This window comes from Mauremys reevesii, linkage group 1 (genome assembly GCF_016161935.1).
Source record: "Mauremys reevesii isolate NIE-2019 linkage group 1, ASM1616193v1, whole genome shotgun sequence".
NCBI lineage: Eukaryota > Metazoa > Chordata > Testudines > Geoemydidae > Mauremys > Mauremys reevesii.
In genome coordinates, this window is record NC_052623.1 from 10699174 (window position 1) to 10720327 (window position 21154).

The 21154-nt window shown below is 48.7% G+C and overlaps 2 protein-coding genes across 2 annotated transcripts; both read right to left on the minus strand.

Moving 5' to 3' along the window:
- Positions 1 to 68: 68 nt before the first annotated feature.
- On the minus strand, positions 69 to 1004 carry LOC120395517 (olfactory receptor 51G2-like). Its single transcript, XM_039519980.1, has one exon. The coding sequence runs from the start codon at positions 1002 to 1004 to the stop codon at positions 69 to 71; it is 936 nt and encodes a 311-aa protein (XP_039375914.1).
- Positions 1005 to 15981: 14977 nt separating this feature from the next.
- On the minus strand, positions 15982 to 16917 carry LOC120384615 (olfactory receptor 51G2-like). The gene has a single exon (XM_039503583.1). It carries the CDS (start codon positions 16915 to 16917, stop codon positions 15982 to 15984), a length of 936 nt encoding a protein of 311 aa, XP_039359517.1.
- Between the last annotated feature and the right edge of the window lie 4237 nt (positions 16918 to 21154).

The window sequence follows — 21154 nt, forward strand, 5'->3', positions numbered from 1 at the left end:
CATCAAGGAACAGGTGGCCAGTGTTTTTCATCTCCCAGTTTGGCAGCTTTGGAGCCAGCAGTGACATTTCACTTGACGAACACTCTGATTATCCTTGCACGAAGGTGTTTGCTTTTCACACTGTACACGATTGGGTTCATCAGGGGCGGGACGAGCAGGTAGATGTAGCCCAGGACAATCTGTACTAAGGGAGAAGAGCCCTTCCCAAATCTTTGTATCAAAGCCAAGCCGATAGCTGGTATATAGAAAAGCAGGACGGTGCAGAGATGGGAGACACAGGTGTTCAGGGCCCTGAGGCACTGTGTGTGTGATGCAACACTCAGCACAATTTTGAGGATCATCACATAAGAGAGGAAGATGAGCAGTGAATCCAATCCCACCGTGAAGATGGCAAGAAACAAGCCATAGATGTAGCTGACTGTGATATCTGAACAAGCCAAATTCATGACATCCTGGTGCAGGCAGTAGGAATGGGAGAGGACATTGGCTCGACAGTATTGGAACCGTTTCAGGAGAAAGGGGAATGGGAATGATACGGCCACCCCTCTTACCACACACACCAGTCCCATCTTAGATAGTCTTGGCAGGGTTAAGATGGAAGCATATCTCAGTGGGTTAGAGATCGCCACAAAGCGATCAAATGCCATCAACAAGAGTATGGAGGATTCAGTGAATACAAATGAGTGGATGAAGAACAGCTGGGCAAAACAGGCATTGAGGCTGATCTCCCTAGAGATAAACAAATATATGCCCAATATTGTCGGCATGGTGGATATCGATAAGCCAAGGTCTGTGACGGCCAACATGGAAAGGAAAATGTACATGGGCTTATGGAGGGTCTGATCTGTTTTTATAACGAACAGAATGACTGAATTTCCCAATATTGAAAAAAAATAAATGAAGCAGAAGGGGATAGAGACCCAGAGATGGACGTCTTCCTGCCCAGGTATCCCGGTGAGAAGAAACATTGCAGATTTGAGTTTGGTGTCATTCACAGCTGACATAATGTACAGGGCAGGTTCCAGGAGTTTTGGACTTTCCTTCCTGAAAGGAAAAAGAACAGGTGACTAGATGATAATGAGACATCGTTCTGCTCTCTGTGCAATACTAGAGACTCCCAGGAGCTCAAGGAAGATCAGCAAAAATATAGTCTTGGATTTACACCACTGATAGGAAGACCGGCACTGCCAGACTGGATCAGACCTGCAGTCCATCTAGCTCAGTATCCAGTGGCCATAGGCGGCAGGTTTGTATAATTTTTGGTGGGGCCCAAAATGGTGGGCCCCCCCCGCTCCCGCCCTGTAAGCCGATATAAAATGAAGCTACAACGCGTCAGCGCCACAAGATTACAAGGGTCAATTAAAAGTGGAAAGTCAGAAGCAGCACTTGCCTACTTCAATATACAGTATTATATTTTGTTGCACCTGTTGTGATGAAGTGGGAATGTTCTTAATATTTTCTCTGAATACTGTGTGGGTGCCTCAGTTTCCCCTGCAAGATGCCAACTGAAGGTGTTGGGGACAAAGAGATCAGGTGGCCTCCTTGTCCGGAAGAGACCCAGAGGAGGGAGTGTCAGTTTGGAGCTGGCTGTGGAAATGGGGAGAGACTCAGAACTTGGTTCTGGGCTCCCCACCCCGCAAGATGGACCTGACAGAGGGGTTCTGTTTTCTGTACCAACAAGCTCTGTTTAAACTGTGTTCCCGTCATCTAATAAACCTTCTGTTTTACAGTCTGGCTGAGAGTCACATCTGACTGCGGAGTTGGGGTGCAGGGACCTCTGGCTGCCCCAGGACCCCGCCTGGGCGGACTCACTGCGGAAAGTGCATGGTGTGGAAGGGCATGCTGAATGCTCTGAGGTCAGACCCAGGAAGGTGTAAGCTTCTTGCCCTGGAGACAGTCTGCTCAGAGAGGAGGCTCCCCCAGAGTCCTGACTGGCTTTGAAGGAGTGGTTCCAGAGCATCCCAGCATCCCCTTCCACCCCATGCACTTCCCAGAAGTCCGCAAAGGCACTAACACTCCCTCCTCTGGCCTTTGTCAAGAAGGCTAACAGCATTTTGGGCTGTATAAGTAGGGGCATTGCCAGCAGATCGAGGACATGATCATTCTCCTCTATTCAACATTGGTGAGGCCTCATCTAGAGTACTACGTGCAGTTTTGGGCCCCACATTGCAAGAAGGATGTGGAAAAATTGGAAAATCCAGTGGAGGGCAACAAAAATGATTAGGGGGCTGGAGCACATGACTTCTGAGGAGAGGCTGAGGGAACTGGGATGGTTTAGTCTGCAGAAGAGAAGAATGAGGGAGGATTTGATAGCTGCTTTCAACTACCTGATAGGGGGTTACAAAGAGGATGGATCTAGACTGTTCTCAGTGGTAGCAGAGGACAGAACAAGGAGTAATGGTCTCAAGTTGCAGTGGGGGAGGTTTAGGTTGGATATTAAGAGAAACTTTTTCACTAGGAGGGTGGTGAAACACTGGAATGGGTTACCTAGGGAGGTGGTGGAATCTCCTTCCTTAGAGGTTTTTAAGGCCCGGCTTGACAAAGCCCTGGCTGGGATGATTTAGGTGGGAATTGGTCCTGCTTTGAGCATGAGGTTGGACTAGATGACCTCCTGAGGCCCGTTCCAACCCTGATATTCTATGATACTCTAAACTGACCACCAAATTTAAGTTGCGTGTTTTTCCCGTCAGGTGAGGACTCTGGGGCAGGGCTGGGGATAAGGAACTTGGGGTGCAGACAGGCTGCCCCAGGGCTAGGGCCAAAGAGGACTCCCCTCCACCCTCCCTGGTAGCAGCAAGCTCCAGGGGAGGGACCCCTCCTCTCCCCCGCAGTTCACTGCACATGCTCCTAGGTCCCTCTCAGGTCCAGAAAGCCCACTCGCCTCCCCTATGGTGGGTACCGAGGGGGGAGGTTGCCATCACGTGTGGCCTCCCCTGCTGCCACCCCTCACCATAGCCTCACTGGGGATGGGGCTGCCCTTTGCCCAGCATGGTGCAGGAGTGGGGACTGCAGGGTGGTAGCTGGGGAGGGGCACAGTATCACAAAATTCACCTAAGCCCCAGCTGCACAGGTCTAGGAAGCTCCCCTCCCCAGTGGTGTAGCCAGGTTCTAACATCAGGGGGAGCGAACACGTAAAAAAAGATGCCAGCCAACATATCCAATTACTAATCAGGTAGTTCTATAACAGGCTATAACAGGCTGCCCTGGACCCCATCACCCCCTGAAGCACAAGGTAGGGGTAGGCACCACCATGTTGTGCAACAAACACTTGACAAAATTACTGGACTTAGTGATGGACAATGCGGGCAGGTGGGTATTATGTCATTCAATCATTCAACCCATAAAATTGCACACATTTTGCCTCAGTGAAATTAAATATCCAGAGAATTACTGGGCCTGTGATGATGACCAGGGCTTGCTCACCTGTGGCTCCCCCTCCCTGTGCTGTGGAGGCACAGCCAGGCAGGTCTGCATCTGCAGGCAGGCACCCTGCATCATGTGCAGCTCCCGTGGGCCCTGATAGCCACTAGAATGGGAGCCTCCCGGCCAATGGAATGGGCTGGGCTGGGGGGCGGAAGGCAAAGGGGGAGATTGTAGGGAGCTTTGGAGGAGGGGAGGCAGTGGGGGAGGGGAGTGGGCTGGCACAAAGGGGAGGGCTCTCTGGAGAGGAGTGACAGGGGCACAGGGGTCATTGGGAGTCTCTCGAGGGGGCAGAGGGTTGTGTGGGTCTCTGTGGGGCAGGGGGCTGTGATGGGCAGAGCCAGCTGCAACCTGGGTCTGCTCTGCGGGGGGTGTTGCTATAGTCCCCTCAGGAAGCTCCCCCCAATCCTGTGTATTTTATACCAGCCCCGGGGTGCCCATTTCTGCTCCTTTCCCCGCCCACGGCTCCATCTGTCTATCCCCACAACCCCCCAGCTGTGTCCGTCTGTCTGTCCTCACAACCCCCCTGGCTGTGTCCTGGTGTGTGTCTGTCCCACAACCCCCTGGCTGTGTCTGTCTGGCTGCCCCCACCACACCCGGCTGTGTCTGTCTGTCCCCACCCCCCTGCTGTGTGTGTCTGTCCCACAACCCCCCGGCTGTGTCTGTCTGGCTGCCCCCACCACCCCTCGCTGTGTCTGACTGTCCCACAACCCCCTGGCTGTGTCTGTTTGTCCCCACCAAACCCCCCCCCCCCCGGCTGTGTCCGTGTGTCTGGCTGCCCCCACAGCTCCCCGGCTGAGTCTGTCTGACAGGGACAGAGGCTGCTGCTGCTCTGCCCAGGGATCAGCCGCTGCCGGTGGCTCGCTCCCCCTCCCTGCTGTGGAGGCGTGGCCAGGCAGCTCCGGCACCGCCCCCGGCAGCTCCCATTGGCTGGGGTTCCCGGCCAATGGGCTGTGAGCCCAGTCGCTGCCTGGGCCTCTCCCGGGAGCTGCCGCTGAGGTGAGAGCGCCCGGCAGTGTGACGCGGGGACCCCCAAAGCACAGGGCCTGGGGCCCAAACATTGCTGGAGCTGGGCCCAGCTTCAGGATTATTGGTGGGGCCTGGGCTCCACGGGCCCATAGAACTCGCCGCCCATGCCAGTGGCCAGTTCTAGATGCTTCAGTGGAAGGTGGAAGAAGCCCTGCAATAGGCAGCTATGAGATAACCTGCTCCCAGGAAAAGTTTCCCTCAACACCCACTAGTACGACATATTTTGTGGTTTAAATCAGGAAGGCTGTGGGCCCTTCCAAGACTTTAAAAAACAATCCTCAATACTGGAATTGGATTTTCTGGTTACCCATATACAAATCCAGTCACTCTTTGAAAGATTCTAAGCTCTTTGCGCCATTGATATCTTGTGGCTTTGAGTTCCGCAGCCTACTTGAGCACTGTGCAATTTTACAATTGTGACATGCACACAGACACCCTTTCTGGCTCTTAACTTCTGATTGTGGCCCATTGTATCATGACATGTGTGTAAACACATGGCAAGTGCATGGTGAAAATGGTCATTATATTTATCTGCCCTGCATAGAAGCTATTCATAAACGTCTTTCATTGCCTCATTATATATTATTTTCTCACCTCCCGAGAGTCCAAATTATGTCTCTTAAGGTACATGGGATAAATTCTTAGGGCCAGGTTCTTAATTCAATAATGGTGACTTCAACTACATCATTGCACATTTAAATGTGTAAATTTGATCAGAACTGGGTTCTATTGACTTTCCTTTACCAAATACTCCCAGTGATACAATCTGAGCCCCAAGAATCCCTCCAAGAGAACCTGAAGTGCTTTGCCTGAATAGTGTTGACTGAATCCAGAGATGTGGATCATCCTACCGGCTTCTCTTCATCCTCACGGTATGACTAATGCAAACACTAGGTTTCCCTTTATATCCAGTTGAGTGTCCAAGTTACTTCTGCCATGCTCATGTAAGAGGTGATGTCTGCAAATTTCATACAACCACTATAACACTCCTCTTTCCTGCACCTCAGCTCTATACTACTGAAACTGAGGCTTAGAGAGGTATTGCAGAGGGATTGTGTACATGACATTGAATGTAAGTGTTAGAACCAACTTCTGGTTGGTTACCAGGAGACAGTATCATACAACTGTTCACTGAACAAAGAGTTAATAGCACAAACCCATTGCACACAGTATGTGGAGCACTTCTGAAATACTTTCTAAAGCAAAAGCCATTAAGCAGTAAAGTTATCCCTGCTCCTTCCTGTAGAGATTCCAACAACTCTGCTGCTGGCTTTCAATATACAGGCATATCTTGAAAGTTTGAGTTGTAATATTTGTATTACAATGAGAAGCTTTGACATAACATTTACACATTTACACATAACATTTACTTTAGTACACACAAGTCAACCCATTCTTTCCCCTCTGATCTACATTCAGAGATGATTTCTCAGGATAGAGTGGGCCTTAAAATGTAACATCTGTCATCTTGGTTTCCTCAAAAACTGAAAAGATTGCAGCGGTCTCAGCCTTCATTCAGTTGCTTCTCAGCAAACAAAGCCTAGTAGCTCCTCTGTCCCTGGGTTAATAGCTGACTGGTTCTCCTCAGGTTCTGTTCTGTCAGTCTGTAGCCTGTATCTGGTGTATCTGCAGCTCTGAATTCCTGAATTCACAATTAAGCCAGGGAGTAAATGGCACTGGGAAACCAGAGAGAGGACGGAGATGCCGGTAGCCCTTTAACTTTGAGGGGTCTCTACATGGCAGAGATTCTAGAGTCCTCGGCCAGTCAGGAAACAGACATACGCCTGATCTTACCACGCCTCTGAATTCCTGCGTTCACAATCGAGCCAGACAATAAAACTTTGAAAATGCATTTGCTGATCAAATTTCCAGGAGGAAATAAACCTGAGGTGATTTGGGAACTAGTCACTGATATTCTGTGGGGTCTCCTCTCACTCAGCCTCTGGCAGGATTCAGCCAAGAGCACAAGGCACCTTTAGAAATAGGACTGATTGAGAAACCCTGATGCAGGGCACCAGGATTTTCATACTCTGAGCTCGCTTTGAATGTCAGATTTCTGTGTAGCTTGAACAGCCCACCATGGAGCATGGGCAGATATAGGGGTGGGGTTCCCAAGCTACCTAGTGCTGCCCTCCCACCTGCCCAACAGCCCAGCTGAGAGCCCTTTACCGCTGCACAGAACATCTGCAAATGGAAACAGCTCGCAGCCTTTCCCCTTCACTTCACATTGTAAAGACAGTGAAACCTGCCAACGTACCCAATTCCTGCTAGAAGGGGAGCCGCTGACACCGGAGGTTTTTCACCCTAAAGGACAAGGAGTCGTCAAAGAGGTTGCATCAGCAGCAGGCAGCATCTGTTCAGATAGGGAGGCAACTGTCTTTATGAAGCATGTCTGCACATTCCCTTGGGGGCCACTTGGCCATCAGGGAGCCTCAGCTGCTTGGCTTTGTGTGCAGCAGCTTTAACCTCCGTCACAGCCTATGGCAAACTGCAGGAGGCCAAATCACAGGGGATGCGCGGTGATGCTACGCAACTGGACGGCAGCACCAGCCCTGCTGCAGACTCTATTCCTGGAATCTGGGCTTGTTGTAACCAGTGGCAGATTTAGAGTTAGTGTGGCTCCATGCATGGCTTTATTTTGGGGGTTCCCCTGTTGGGACCCAGCCAAGGAAAAGAACATTCTCTCTTATCTCCCCCTCCCATTTTTCATTCTGTTTTTCTTCATCCTCCTCCTATATTATAAGTAACAGGAAGTAAATGAAAATAAAGTGAGGTATTTTTATTGGCACAGGGGGTTACAGACCGCGAGGCGCTCAGACACTATAATGATTGGGCTCAGAGCTAAGTACTGTAGAGAGATTTCAGCTCTGTGTGCCTCATAAGGACAATTTGGGGCACGGGGTGGAGAACCTGAACTCTTTCCAACACCCCTTGGTGTTGAGACCTGCAGAACTACTAAGTGTGGATGTAACCTATGGCTTAAATCAGCCTCTGTATCAGATGACGAGCTGTGATGCTGATTTTTGAAAAATACTGCAGAGGCGATCCTGGGAATACAGGCCAGTAAGCCTAACTTCAGTACCAGGAAATTGATTGAAACTATAGTAAAGAACAGAATTATCAGACACAAAGATGAACACACTTTGTTGGGGAAGAATGAATACAGCTTTTCAAAGGAAAATCATACCTCACCAATCTATTAGAATTCTTTGAGCGTGTCAAGAAAAATGTGGGCACGGGTGATCCAGGGCATATAGTGTACTTGGACTTTCAGGCAGACTTTGACAAGGTCCATCACCAAAGGCTCTTAAGAAAAGAAGGCAGTCATGGATGAAGAAGGAAGGTCCTCTCATCGCTGGGATGATTTAGTTGGGCTTGGTTCTGGTTTGAGCAGGGGCTTGGACTGGATGACCTCCTGAGGTCTCTTCCAACCTAATCTTCTATGATTTTATGATCAGTAACTAGTAAAAAGATGGGAGACAAATGGTAGGAATAAATAGTAAGTGTTCAGAAGAGAGAGAGGTAAATAGTGGTGTCCTCCTGGATAGATAATAAGACAGAGAATATCATATTGCATCTACATAAATCCATGGTACACCCACATCTTGAATACTTTGTGTAGTTCTGGTTGCCCCGTCTCAAAAATTAGATATTAGAATTGGAAAAGAACAGAGAAAGATGACAAAAAGTTTTAGGGGTATGGAACAACTTCCATATGAGGAGAGATTAAAAAGACTGGGACTTCTCGGCTTTGAAAAGAGATGACTGAGGGGGTTTATGATAGAGATCTATAAAATTATGAGTGGTGTGAGGAAAGTGAATCAGGAAGTGTTATCTACCCCTTCACATAACACAACAACCAGGGTCACCCTTGAAGTTAATGTGCAGCAGGTTTAAAACAAACAGAAGGAAATATTTCCTCACACAAAAGTATAACTGATCCAAAAAACAACTAGGTATGTTCATGGAGGATAGGTCCATCGGTAGCTAATGTAGTAAGAGGAGGCCCTGAGATATAAACCTTGGTATCAGAGGCCCAGTATCAGGCCTAAGGCCTGAACTAAAGTAATGGTCAAGACTTTGCTAACAAAGCAAAGTGAAGCTGTGAGCTAGAGGCAGGCCCTGCTCACAGAAGCTGGCAAGGAAAGGGCTGATGCTGCAAACATAGACATACCTAAAAGGTACTGGGCACCAGATATCAGAACATTCGCATACTTGTACACTCCACACAGATAACAAGGAACAGGCAGACCCATCCCAATGACAGGGCCAAAAGGGTAATATGATGGAGAGAGTAGTTTTGTTCGAACAAACACGTACAAGGTGAGAGGCGGCACCTTACTATGTAGAGGGGTTGTACCTTGCTACGTAGAAGGGTTGCACCTCAATAAGTCAGGAGTGATGTGTAACTTGTTTGTACCTGTGTATAAGAATGCACCCCTGGGGAAGAGTCCTTGTCTGGCATAGGGGGCAGTGGAAAGTCCCACCACTGACTGAGCTGGTCCATTGTCAGGGAGCACATAAGTATTAGCTAGAAGCACTTTAGCAGCACCTTGGACATGGTACACAAGCTAAGTGATAGGTTACAAACCACAGTTAGTAGTTCTGCAATTTCACATTTGAGTGTGTGGTAGGGTGCCCATTGGTCCCGTTTTAGCTGGCACAGTCCCTTATTTAACTCCTGTCCCAGCTGACCTGACATTTTTTCGAAAGGAGGCTTTTGTCCCATATGCTCTTAGTGACTTTGTAAGTGCTAATAGGACAAATGTCCCTTCCTGTCAAAAACGTTGGGAAGTGGTGAGCAGAGGAAGGTTCCGTGGGGTGAGGCAGAGCTGGAGGCAGGGAGGCAGGGTTCCAGTCACGAGCAACAGCCTTGTTCGTGGGGTGGGCAGGGGCCTCTGGTGAGCAGCTGGGTATCTCCCATTTTCTCCTTAGGAAATATGGTCACCCTAAAGGGCTGCCCAGTGTGGGAGTGCTGCCACTCAGGGGTGTGGTCCTATAGCACGAGGGACAGAGGCTCATGCTTTGAGGTACAGCTGGGCTGGAAAACAGACACCGTAAATAACAGAGGCTCAAACTGAAATGTTCCCTTTTCACCCATTTATTCAGGGTGAGTTTTCATAGAGAATGGATCACTTTTCTCTGTACGCTCAGTTGCCATGACGCTGCCCAGCTGCAGCTGCCTGGATTCCCAAGAGAAATTGGAGGTTTTCATCTACCTCTTCCTCGTAACATAAGTGAAGGTAACATGAACTGAGCCTATGGCTTCACTCTGGGTATGGACAGGTCAAAACCTCCCGACTATGGCTGGGGTATTGTGCCCATCAGCTACTCTAACCAACCTTCCCATCTCTCTGCAGCCCCCTGCACCCTGTACAAGGCCCCTTCAGCAGATCCTGTGGGCAGTGGCTACTGTGACAGGCACTGGTAGCACATCTCTGATGAGCCTGTTCTAGCAGGGAGCTGGAGAGGGTCCTAGAGCAGTTGTGGAGGCACAAAGATTGTGGGTGGGTGGGCCTAGCTACCAGTGAATCACTGAGATCTGAGCATAACTTTGTGGATTCCTGGATGCTGGGTCCCTCTTTTCATTCTTCAGAGAGAAGGGAACCCCCCCACCCCGGAACAATCCGAGGGAAATTTCCCTGTACGGAGCCTTGTTGAATCTCCCTTCCCTGCCCTGCACTATGGCTTGGTAATCCAGCAAAGGGGACGGCTGGGGAGAAATCAGGTCCTATATTATTCATAGAATCATAGAATATCAGGGTTGGAAGGGCCCTCAGGAGGTCATCCAGTCCAACCCCGTGCTCAAAGCAGGACCAATCCCCAACTAAATCATCCCAGCCAGGGCTTTGTCAAACCTGACATTAAAAACCTCTAAGGGTAGGTCCACACTAAGAAGGGGGGTCGAACTAGGGTACGCAAATTCAGCTATGTGAATAGCGTAGCTGAATTCGAAGTACCCTAGTTCGAACTACTCACCCATCCAGATGCCGTGGAATCGAAGTCCGCGGCTCCAAGGTCGACTCCGCTGCCGCCGTTTGCAGTGGTGGAGTACCGGAGTCAACTGGAGCGCGCGGGTAGTTCGAACTATCGCGTCCAGATTAGACGCGATAGTTCGAACTCCGAGAAGTCGAACTCACCACGTCGACCCGGCAGGTAAGTGTAGACTACCCCTAAGGAAGGAGATTCCACCACCTCCCTAGGTAACCCATCCCAGTGTTTCACCACTCTCTGAGTGAAAATGTTTTTCAACCTAAACTTCCCTCACTGCAAATTGAGACCATTACTCCTTGTTCTGTCATCGGGTACCACTGAGAACAGTCTAGATCCATCCTCTTTGGAACCTCCTTTCAGGTAGTTGAAAGCAGCTATCAAATCCCCCATCATTCTTCTCTTCTGCAGACTAAACAATCCCAGTTCCCTCAGCCTCTCCTCATAAGTCATGTGCTCCAGGCCTCAATCATTTTTGTTGCCCTCCGCTGGACTCTTTCTAATTTTTCCACATCCTTCTTGTAGTGTGGGGCCCAAAACTGGACACAGTACTCCAGATGAGGCCTCACCAATGTCGAATAGAGGGGAATGATCACATACCTTGTTTTGCTGGCAATGCCCCTATTTATACAGCCCAAAATGCCATTAGCCTTCTTGGCAACAAGGGCACACTGTTGACTCATATCCAGCTTCTTGTCCACTATGACCCCTAGGTCCTTTTCTGCAGAACTGCTGCCCAGCCATTCGGTCCCTAGTCTGTAACAGTGAATGGGATTCTTCTGTCCTAAGTGCAGGACTCTGCACTTGTCCCTGTTCAATCTCATCAGGTTTCTTTTGGCCCAATTCTCTAATTTATCTAGGTCCCTCTGTATCCTATCCCTACCCTCCAGCATATCTACCACTCCTGCAAGTTTAGTGTCATCTGCAAACTTGCTATAGGGTGCAGTCCACGCCATCCTCCAGATCATTAATGAAGATATTGAACAAAACTGGACCCAGGACTGACTCTTGGGGCACTCCACTTGAAACCTGCTGCCAACTAGACATGGAGCCATTGATCACTACCCGTTGAGCCCGACAATCTAGCCAGCTTTCTATCCAGCTTATAGTCCAATCGTCCAGCCCATACTTCTTTAACTTGCTGGCAAGAATACTGTGGGAGACCGTATCAAAAGCTTTGCTAAAGTCAAGGAATAACACATCCACTGCTTTCCCCTCATCCACAGACCCAGTTATCTCATCATAGAAGACAATTAGGTTAGTCAGGCATGATTTGCCCTTGGTGAATCCATGCTGACTGTTCCCGATCACTTTCCTCTCCTCTAAGTGCTTCAGAATTGATTCCTTGAAGACCTTCTCCATGATTTTTCCAGGGACTGAGGTGAGGCTGACTGGCCTATAGTTCCCCGGATCCTCCTTCTTCCCTTTTTTAAAGATAGGCACTACATTAGCCTTTTTACAGTCAGCCGGGACCTCCCCCGTTCGCGATGAGTTTTCAAAGATAATGGCCAATGGCTCTGCAATCACATCCGCCAACTGCTTTAGCACCCTTGGATGCAGCGCATCTGGCCCCATGGACTTGTGCTCGTCCAGTTTTTCTAAATAGTCCCGAACCACTTCTTTCTCCACAGAGGGCTGGTCACCTTCTCTCCATACTGTGCTGCCCAGTGCAGCAGTCTGGGAGCTGACCTTGTTTGTGAAGACAGAGGCAAAAACATCATTGAGTACATTAGCTTTTTCCACATCCTCTGTCACTAGGTTGCCTCCCACATTCAGTAAGGGGCCCACACTTTCCTTGACTTTCTTCTTGTTGCTAACATACCGGAAGAAACCCTTCTTGTTACTCCTAACATCTCTTGCCTTCCTGTTTTCACTCCTGCATGCCTGAGCAATATTTTTATACTCCTCCCTGGTCATTTGTCCAATCTTCCACTTCTTGTAAGCTTCTTTTTTGCATTTAAGATCAACAAGGATTTCACTGTTAAGCCAAACTGGTCTCCTGCCATATTTACTATTCTTCCTACACATCGGGATAGTTTTTTCCTGCAACGTCAATAAGGATTCTTTAAAATACAGCCAGCTATTATTCTATTTTATTTTATTTCAGCAAGATCACAGCTCTGACAGCATCATGGTTACCCCTCAGCCTCCCCCCGAGGTAGACATGTGACTAATTGGAACCATATGAACAGTGATGACCAGGAGTGGATTTGCCATGAAACAAACCATGTGGTGGCACGGAGCCCCCAACCACAGGGGGGCCCAAAAATGCAGGAGAAATCTCATCTGACAGCCTGCCCCCCGAGTCCTGGCCAGCAGCGTAGCGGGGCTCAAGCAGGCAGCCTGCTTGCATGCTGTGGCTGTTGGCCCCATGCCATGCCCATAAGCGGCAGACTGCTGACAGGTGTCTGCGCACCCCTGGCGCGGGGTGGGAGGCAGCTCTGTGCGCTGCCCCTGCCCCAGAGACCCACTGCCCCTCCCCTCCAGGGGCACACAGAGACGTTCCAGCAGCAGCACAGCAGGCCAGGGCTAGGCGGCTCCCTGCCCACCCTGCCTCCCTTGCTCCACCCCGCTGCCAGAAGCGGCCGGCATGTCCCTGCAGCCCCTGGGGGGGGGGTGTCACTATGTGCTGCCTTCACCTGCCCCTGCCCCCACCTAGGAGCCACTGCCAGAGAGGTCTGAATGCCAATCACTTTGGGAGACACGTCACCCTAGGGAAGTGCCACCCTGTGACCCCCTCCCACACCCCAACCCCCTGGCTCAGCCCAGAGCCTGCACCCCACACCCAACCTTCCTCCCAGAACCTGACCCCCACACCGCCTCCCACAGCCCAACCCCCTAGCCAGCCCAGAGCCTGCATCCTGCACCTAAACTCCTCCCAGAGCCTGATCTCTGCACTCCGTCCCACACCCCAGCCCCCTATCCCAGCCCAGAGTCCGCACCTCACACCCAAACTTCCTCCCAGAGCATGACCCCAAAACTCCCTCCCAACATGGAGAAGTATCCCTTCCTATTGATGTACTCTGATGCAAGGTGGTCTGGCGCTAAAATTGGAATTTGTGTGCCATGAATTGCACCGCCACAGTTAGGGAAACCCATCTCTGCAAAGCCATCCACTATTTCATGCACATTTCCCAGCAGCACGGTCTTCCGTAGCAGGATGCGATTTATTGCCCTGCACACTTGGAGTAATACAGCCCCAAGAGTGGACTTCCCCACTCCAAATTGATTTGCAACTGACCGGTAGTATTCTGGGTTCGCCAGCTCCCACGCAGCAATGGGGTGGGGAGGAATAGCTCAGAGGTTTGAGCATTGTCCTGCTAAATGCCGTGTTGTGAGATCAATCCTTGAGGGGGCCTCTTAGGGATCTGGGGCAGAATCACTACTGGGTCCTGCTAGTGAAGGCAGGGGGCTGGACTCAATAACCCTTCAGGGTCCCTTCCAGTCCTAGGAGACAGGTCTATCTCCATTATTAAAGAGTAATTGCAACACACTTCTCTGCTGAAAGGGCAGCTCTCATTCTGGTGTCCACGTGCTGCAGTTCTGTACTCACTGGTCTTCATCCCACACCTGCATGACAATGTGATCCCACCAATCAGAGCTTGTTTCCCCATCCCAAAAGTGATGGTCTACCATAGGCAGCTGCGTTGTGAATGCCAAAAGCACTGAGAAGTTGCTGCTGTCCATATCAGGCAGCATGTTGGGTGCCTGGGAGTCATCCTCTGTCAGTAACTTCACAAGTAACTGTGCTGCCATACGCGATGTCCTCACCACAGTTAACAGCACATAGGGAAGAGAGAGAGATGTGCACAATCCATCCTAGCTCACTACAGATGCTGGCGCACACTACAAAGTCTGATACTGATACTGAAAAACAGCATGACAGGAAGCCGGAAACCATTGGAGGGCTGGGACACAAAGCAGTGCATGATGGGACATTTTGCATATCCCAGGATGCTCCACGCTCCGTTTCTGCCTTCCCACAACACCTAGCAACAGATGGTGTCACCAGGCACTGTGGGATACTGTAACGATGCTGCCTTTGGTGGGACACTTCTGAGAGTGCCAATTCAGGATAAATTGCTTAAAGCAGGGCAGTTACAGCCCAAGGCTGGGGTTTCTTTGCACACCAAGGCAAACCAAACCAGCCAAACAGAGAAGACTGTGGTTTTACCCTACAGGCTAACCATAAGTTATACAAGCAATTCCCTTAAACACTCCAGTTTCCCAGTGTCACCACCAGTGTCACTCGTTATGGGGATGAATGGTTATGAAAACCAACACCCCAGTAAAAGAAAAAAGGTTCTTCTGATCCCACAGGACCGAGCTCCAGATCCAGTTCAATATACAAATCAGATCTTAGCCACAAATCATGCTGTTGCCAATCCTTTAGAATCTGAAATCTAAAGGATTATTCATAAAAGGAAAGAAATATAGATGAGAGCTGGAATTGGTTACATGGAATCAGTTACATACAGTAAAGGGAAAGTTCTTGGTTCAGGCTTGTAGCAGTGATGGAATAAACTGCAGGCTCAAATCAAGTCTCTGGAGAACATCCCCAGCTGGGATGGGTCATTCAGTCCTTTGCTGAGAACTTCAGTTTGTAGCAAGGTCCCTCCAGAGGCAAAAAGCAGAATGGAAGACAAAATGGAAGAGTTTCCAGGGGTTTTTATACTCTCTGCCCTGCAGAAGGACACTTCTCTGTTCTTACTGTGGAAAATTACAGCAGCAAGATGGAGACTGGAGCCACATGGGCAAGTCACATGTCCATGACTCAGTTTGCAGGCTGACACCATTGTTCACATGTTAGTTTGAACTTTCCCAGGAAACCTCATATGTGGATTAGTGTCTCCCAGGGTCCATTGCCAGTTAAGTGTTTCTTGATTGGGCACTTACTGAGAATAGTTCCTTCTCAAGAAGCTGATCAAATGCTTCACTGAGGCTACTTAGAATCAAAACACATTAAAATACAAGTACATAGCCAATATTCACAATTTAAACTACAAAAACAATACACACATACAGACAGCATAATCACAATCAGCTAATCATAACCTTTCCATAGACACCTTACATGACAACCTTTGTACAATATTTGCTGCAAATATATAACGGTGGTTGCAACAATGATCTATGCACTAAAAGGTTATGTCAGTAACGTTACAGATACATGCATTGCTCATGCTGACGACAACGGTGCCCCGAATATGGACACAATCTGTCGACAGAGGGAGCAAATGTAGACTCGCTTTGGCAACTTTGCTTTTGTCGATTTTTTTCATGTTGACATTAGTTTCATCGACAAAACTTGGTAGTGTAGACAAGCCCTTTGTAAATGCTGTTGACGGCTTTGGTCCCCATCCCCCAGTGAGCTGTCCTGCCTCACCAGCCTCTATCCCGATGCTCCAGGCCTTAAACCCTGTCTGAACCTCTCTCTACAGAGTGCAGCTCAGTAGTTCATGTTGTAAGGGTCCAGCAAGGAATAGGTGGCCAGTGTTTTTCATCTCCCAGTTTGGCAGCTTTGGAGCCAGCAGTGACATTTCACTTGACAAACACTCTGATTATCCTCGCACGAAGGTGTTTGCTTTTCACACTGTACACGATTGGGTTCATCAGGGGTGGGATGAGCAGGAAGATGTAGCCCAGGACAATTTGTAGTACGGGAGAAGAACCCTTCCCCAATCTGTGTATCAAAGCCAAACCGATATCTGGTATGTAGAAGAGCAGGACGGCGCAGAGGTGGGAGACACAAGTGTTCAGGGCCCTGAGGCACTGTGTGTGTGATGCAACACTTAGCACAGTTTTGAGGATCATCACATAAGAGAGGAAGATGAGCAATGAATCCAACCCAACCGTGAAAACTGTAAGAAACAAGCCATAGATGTAGTTGACTGTAATATCTGAACAAGCCAAATTCATGACATCCTGGTGCAGGCAGTAGGAATGGGAAAGGACATTGGCTTGACAGTATTGGAACCGTTTCAGGAGAAAGGGGAGTGGGAATGATACGGCCACCCCTCTTACCACACACACCAGTCCCATCTTACATACTCTTGGCAGGGTTAAGATGGAAGCATATCTCAGTGGGTTAGAGATCGCCACAAAGCGGTCAAATGCCATCAACAAGAGTATGGAGGATTCAGTGAATACAAATGAGTGGATGAAGAACAGCTGGGCAAAACAGGCATCAAGGCTGATCTCCCTAGAGTTAAACAAATACATGCCCAATATTGTCGGGATGGTGGATATCGATAAGCCAAGATCTGTGATGGCCAACATGGAAAGGAAAATGTACATGGGCTCATGGAGGCTTGGATCTGTTTTTATAATGAACAGAATGGTTGAATTTCCCAATATTGAAAAAACATAAATGAAGCAGAAGGGGATGGAGATCCAGAGATGGACGTCTTCCTGCCCAGGTATCCCGGTGAGAAGGAACATTGCAGATTTGAGTCTGGTGTCATTCACAGCTGACATAATGTACAGGACAAGTTTCCAGGAGTTTTGGACTTTCCTTCCTGAAAGGAAAAAGAACAGGTGACTAGATGATAATGAGACATCATTCTGCTCTCTGTGCAATACTAGAGACTCACAGGAGCTCAAGGAAGATCAGCAAAAATATAGTCTTGGATTTACACCACCGATAGGAAGATGGGCACTGCCAGACTGGATCAGACCTGCAGTCCATCTAGCTCGGTATCCAGTGGCCAGTTCAAGATGCTTCAGTGGAAGGTGGAAGAAGCCCTGCAATAAGCAGCTATGAGATAACCTGCTCTCAGGAAAAGTTTCCCTCAACACCCACTAGTACGACATATTTTGTGGTGTAAATCAGGAAGGCTGTGGGCCCTTCCAAGACTTTTAAAAATAATCCTCATTACTGGAATTGGATTTTCTGGTTACCCATATACACATCCAGTCACTCTTTGAAAGGTTCTAAGCACTTGGCCCCATTGATATCTTGTGGCTTTGAGTTCCGCAGCCTACTTGAGCACTGTGCAATTTTACAATTGTGACCTGCACACAGACACCCTTTCTGGATCTTATCTTCTGATTGTGGCCCATTGTATCATGACATGGGTGTAAGCACATGGCAAGTGCATGGTGAAAATGATCATTATATTTATCTGCCCTGCATAGAAGCTATTTATAAATATCTTTCATTGCCTCATTATATATTATTTTCTCACCTCCCAAGAGTCCAAATTATGTCTCTTAAGGTACATGGGATAAATTCTTAGGGCCAGGTTCTTAATTCAATAATGGTGACTTCAACTACATCATTGCACATTTAAATGTGTAAATTTGATCCGAACTGGGTTCTATTGACTTTCCTTTACCAAATACTCCCAGTGATACAATCTGAGCCCCAAGAATCCCTCCAAGAGAAGCTGAAGTGCTTTGCCTGAATAGTGTTGACTGAATCCAGAGATGTAGATCATCCTACCGGCTTCTCTTCATCCTCACGGTATGGCTAGTGCAAACACTAGGTTTCCCTTTATATCCAGTTGAGTGTCCAAGTTAATTCTGCCATGCTCGTGTAAGAGGTGATGTGTGTAAATTTCATACAACCACTATAACACTCCTCTTTCCTGCACCTCAGCTCTATACTACTGAAACAGAGGCTTAGAGAGGTATTGCAGAGGGATTGTGTACATGACCTTGAATGTAAGTCTTAGAAACAACTTCTGGTTGATTACCAGGAGACAGTATCATACAACTGTTCACTGAACAAAGAGTTAATAGCACAAACCCATTGCACACAGTATGTGGAGCACGTCTGAAACACATTCTAAAGCAAAAGCCATTAAGCAGTGAAGTTTCCAATACTCCTTCTTGTAGAGTTTCCAACAACCCTGCTGCTGGCTTTCAATATACAGGCATATCTTGAAAGTTTGAGTTGTAATATTTGTATTACAATGAGAAGCTTTGACATAACATTTACACATCTGTACTTTAGTACACACAAGTCAACCCATTCTTTCCCCTCTGATCTACTTTCAGAGATGATTTCTCAGGATAGAGTGGGCCTTAAAATGTAGCATCTGTCATCTTGGTTTCCTCAAAAACTGAAAACATTGCAGCGGTCTCAGACCTCATTCAGTTGCTTCTCAGCAAACAAAAGTCTAGTAGCTCCTCTGATCCTGGGTTAATAGCTGACTGGTTCTCCGCAGGTTCTGTTCTGTCAGTCTGTAGCCTATATCCGGTGTATCTGCAGCTCTGAATTCCTGAATTCAGAATCGAGCCAGGGAGTAAATGGCACTGGGAAACCAGAGAGAGGACAGAGATGCCGGTAGCCCTGTAACTTTGAGGGGTTTCTACAGGGCAGAGATTCTAGAGTCCTCGGCCAGTCAGGAAACAGACATACGCCCGATCGGACGTCTTACCACGGCTCTGAATTCCTGCGTTCACAATCGAGCCAGACAATAAAACCTTGAAAATTCATTTGCTGATTAAATTTCCAGGAGCAAATAAACTTGAGGTGATTTGGGAACTAGTCACTGATATTCTGTGGGGTCTCCTCTCACTCAGCCCCTGGCAGGATTGAGCCAAGAGCACAAGGCACCTTTAGAAATAGGACTGATTGAGAAACCCTGATGCAGGGCATCAGGATTTTCATACTCTGAGCTCGCTTTGAATGTCAGATTCCTGTGTAGCTTGAACAGCCCACCATGGAGCATGGGCAGATATAGGGCTGGGGTTCCCAAGCTACCTAGTGCTGCCCTCCCACCTGCCCAACAGCCCAGCTGAGAGCCCTCTGCCGCTGCACAGAACATCTGCAAATGGAAACAGCTTGCAGCCTTTCCCCTTCACTTCGCATTGTAAAGATAGTGAAACCTGCCAACGTACCCAATTCCTGCTAGAAGGGGAGCCGCTGACAGCGGAGGTTTTTCACCCTAAAGGACAAGGAGTCATCGGAGAGGTTGCATCAGCAGCAGGCAGCATCTGTTCAGATAGGGAGGCAACTGTCTTTATGAAGCATGTCTGCACATTCCCTTGGGGGCCACTTGGCCATCAGGGAGCCTCAGCTGCTTGGCTTTGTGTGCAGCAGCTTTAACCTCCGTCACAGCCTATGGCAAACTGCAGAGGCCAAATCACAGGGGATGCGCGGTGATGCTACGCAACTGGACGGCAGCACCAGCCCTGCTGCAGACTCTATTCCTGGAATCTGGGCTTGTTGTAACCAGTGGCAGATTTAGAGTTAGTGTGGCTCCATGCATGGCTTTATTTTGGGGGTTCCCCTGTTGGGACCCAGCCAAGGAAAAGAACATTCTCTCTTATCTCCCCCTCCCATTTTTCATTCTGTTTTTCTTCATCCTCCTCCTATATTATAAGTAACAGGAAGTAAATGAAAATAAAGTGAGGTATTTTTATTGGCACAGGGGGTTACCAGACCGCGAGGCGCTCAGACACTATAATGATTGGGCTCAGAGCTAAGTACTGTAGAGAGATTTCAGCTCTGTGTGCCTCATAAGGGCAATTTGGGGCACTGGGTGGAGAACCTGAACTCTTCCCAACACCCCTTGGTGATGAGGCCTGTCATCAGCACAGCCCCCTTTGACGAGGGAGTTCTGGGCCCCTCCTGCAGCTTGGCAGTTAGAGGGGGAATCAGGACGTGGCTTCAGAGTAATGGATCTGGAGAGCATTGCCTGGCTGAACAGAGCCCTGCTGCAATGCCCCTCGGGCTGATCCTGACCCCCACACCCATTCCATGAGCAATGAGAGCTGCTGTAGCGCTGGATAGACCTCCCAGCCGGCATCCAAATATCCATCATCAACAAATTTGGGGGCAGCTGGATGTGGGGGATGCAGCTGATGGTGCCCAATAGAGAGCAGCAGCAGGCCCTTGGAGCTGGGACTGGGTCACACCCATTTCCATGAGGAATGTGCATGGCCTTGCCTACCTGGTGTGAGCGTGTCTCATGCTTGAACAGGAAGAAAGACCCTCTGAGCTGTGCCTCAGGTACCCAGTGACTCTGCGAACCCGTCACAGTCATGTCTGGCTGGCTGTGGTGTAAGCTTGTTCCTTACAAGAGGAGGCTCTGTAGCACAGTACAGAAGGAAAGAACATCTCTGCCACTGATGGATTGTGTGACCAGAAATGTCTACTCAATCTCACTTCCTCTGTTTGTTGGTGCTCTGCCTGCAATACGCCCAGCAGCGCCACATTTGGAGATTTTCTTGGGAGTCTTGCATTATTTCCTGCCATTTTTAAAGCCCCAACTTCTGGAATCAAGAGATTGCACGGGAACCTCCACTTTTTTTGTAATTGAATTTTCTGTTTACCCATATAAACATCCACTCCATCATTGAATCCGGCTAAGCTCTTGGCCCCATTGATATCTTGTGTTTGGGAGTTCCACAGCTTGCTTGAGCACAGTGTGGTTTTTACAGTGGAGACCTCTACACAAACACACACCCTTTCCGGGCCTCCACTTCTGAGTGTGGCCCATTGTATTGTTGACTGAATCCAGATAGTTCAATCATCTTACAGGCTTCTCATCATCCTCACAGGAACTGCATCCTCTCCTCATACAAGGGTCTGTAGATATCTACAAAGTTACAAGCTGCCACAGACAGTTACTTTAGCTGGTTTGGAGAGACAATGGTGTTGCAAATGGGTGAATGTGAATACACTAGGTTTGCACTCATATCCAGTTTAGTATGCAAGTTACATGAGCCATGCTTGTGTAACAGGTGATGGGCATAAATTACA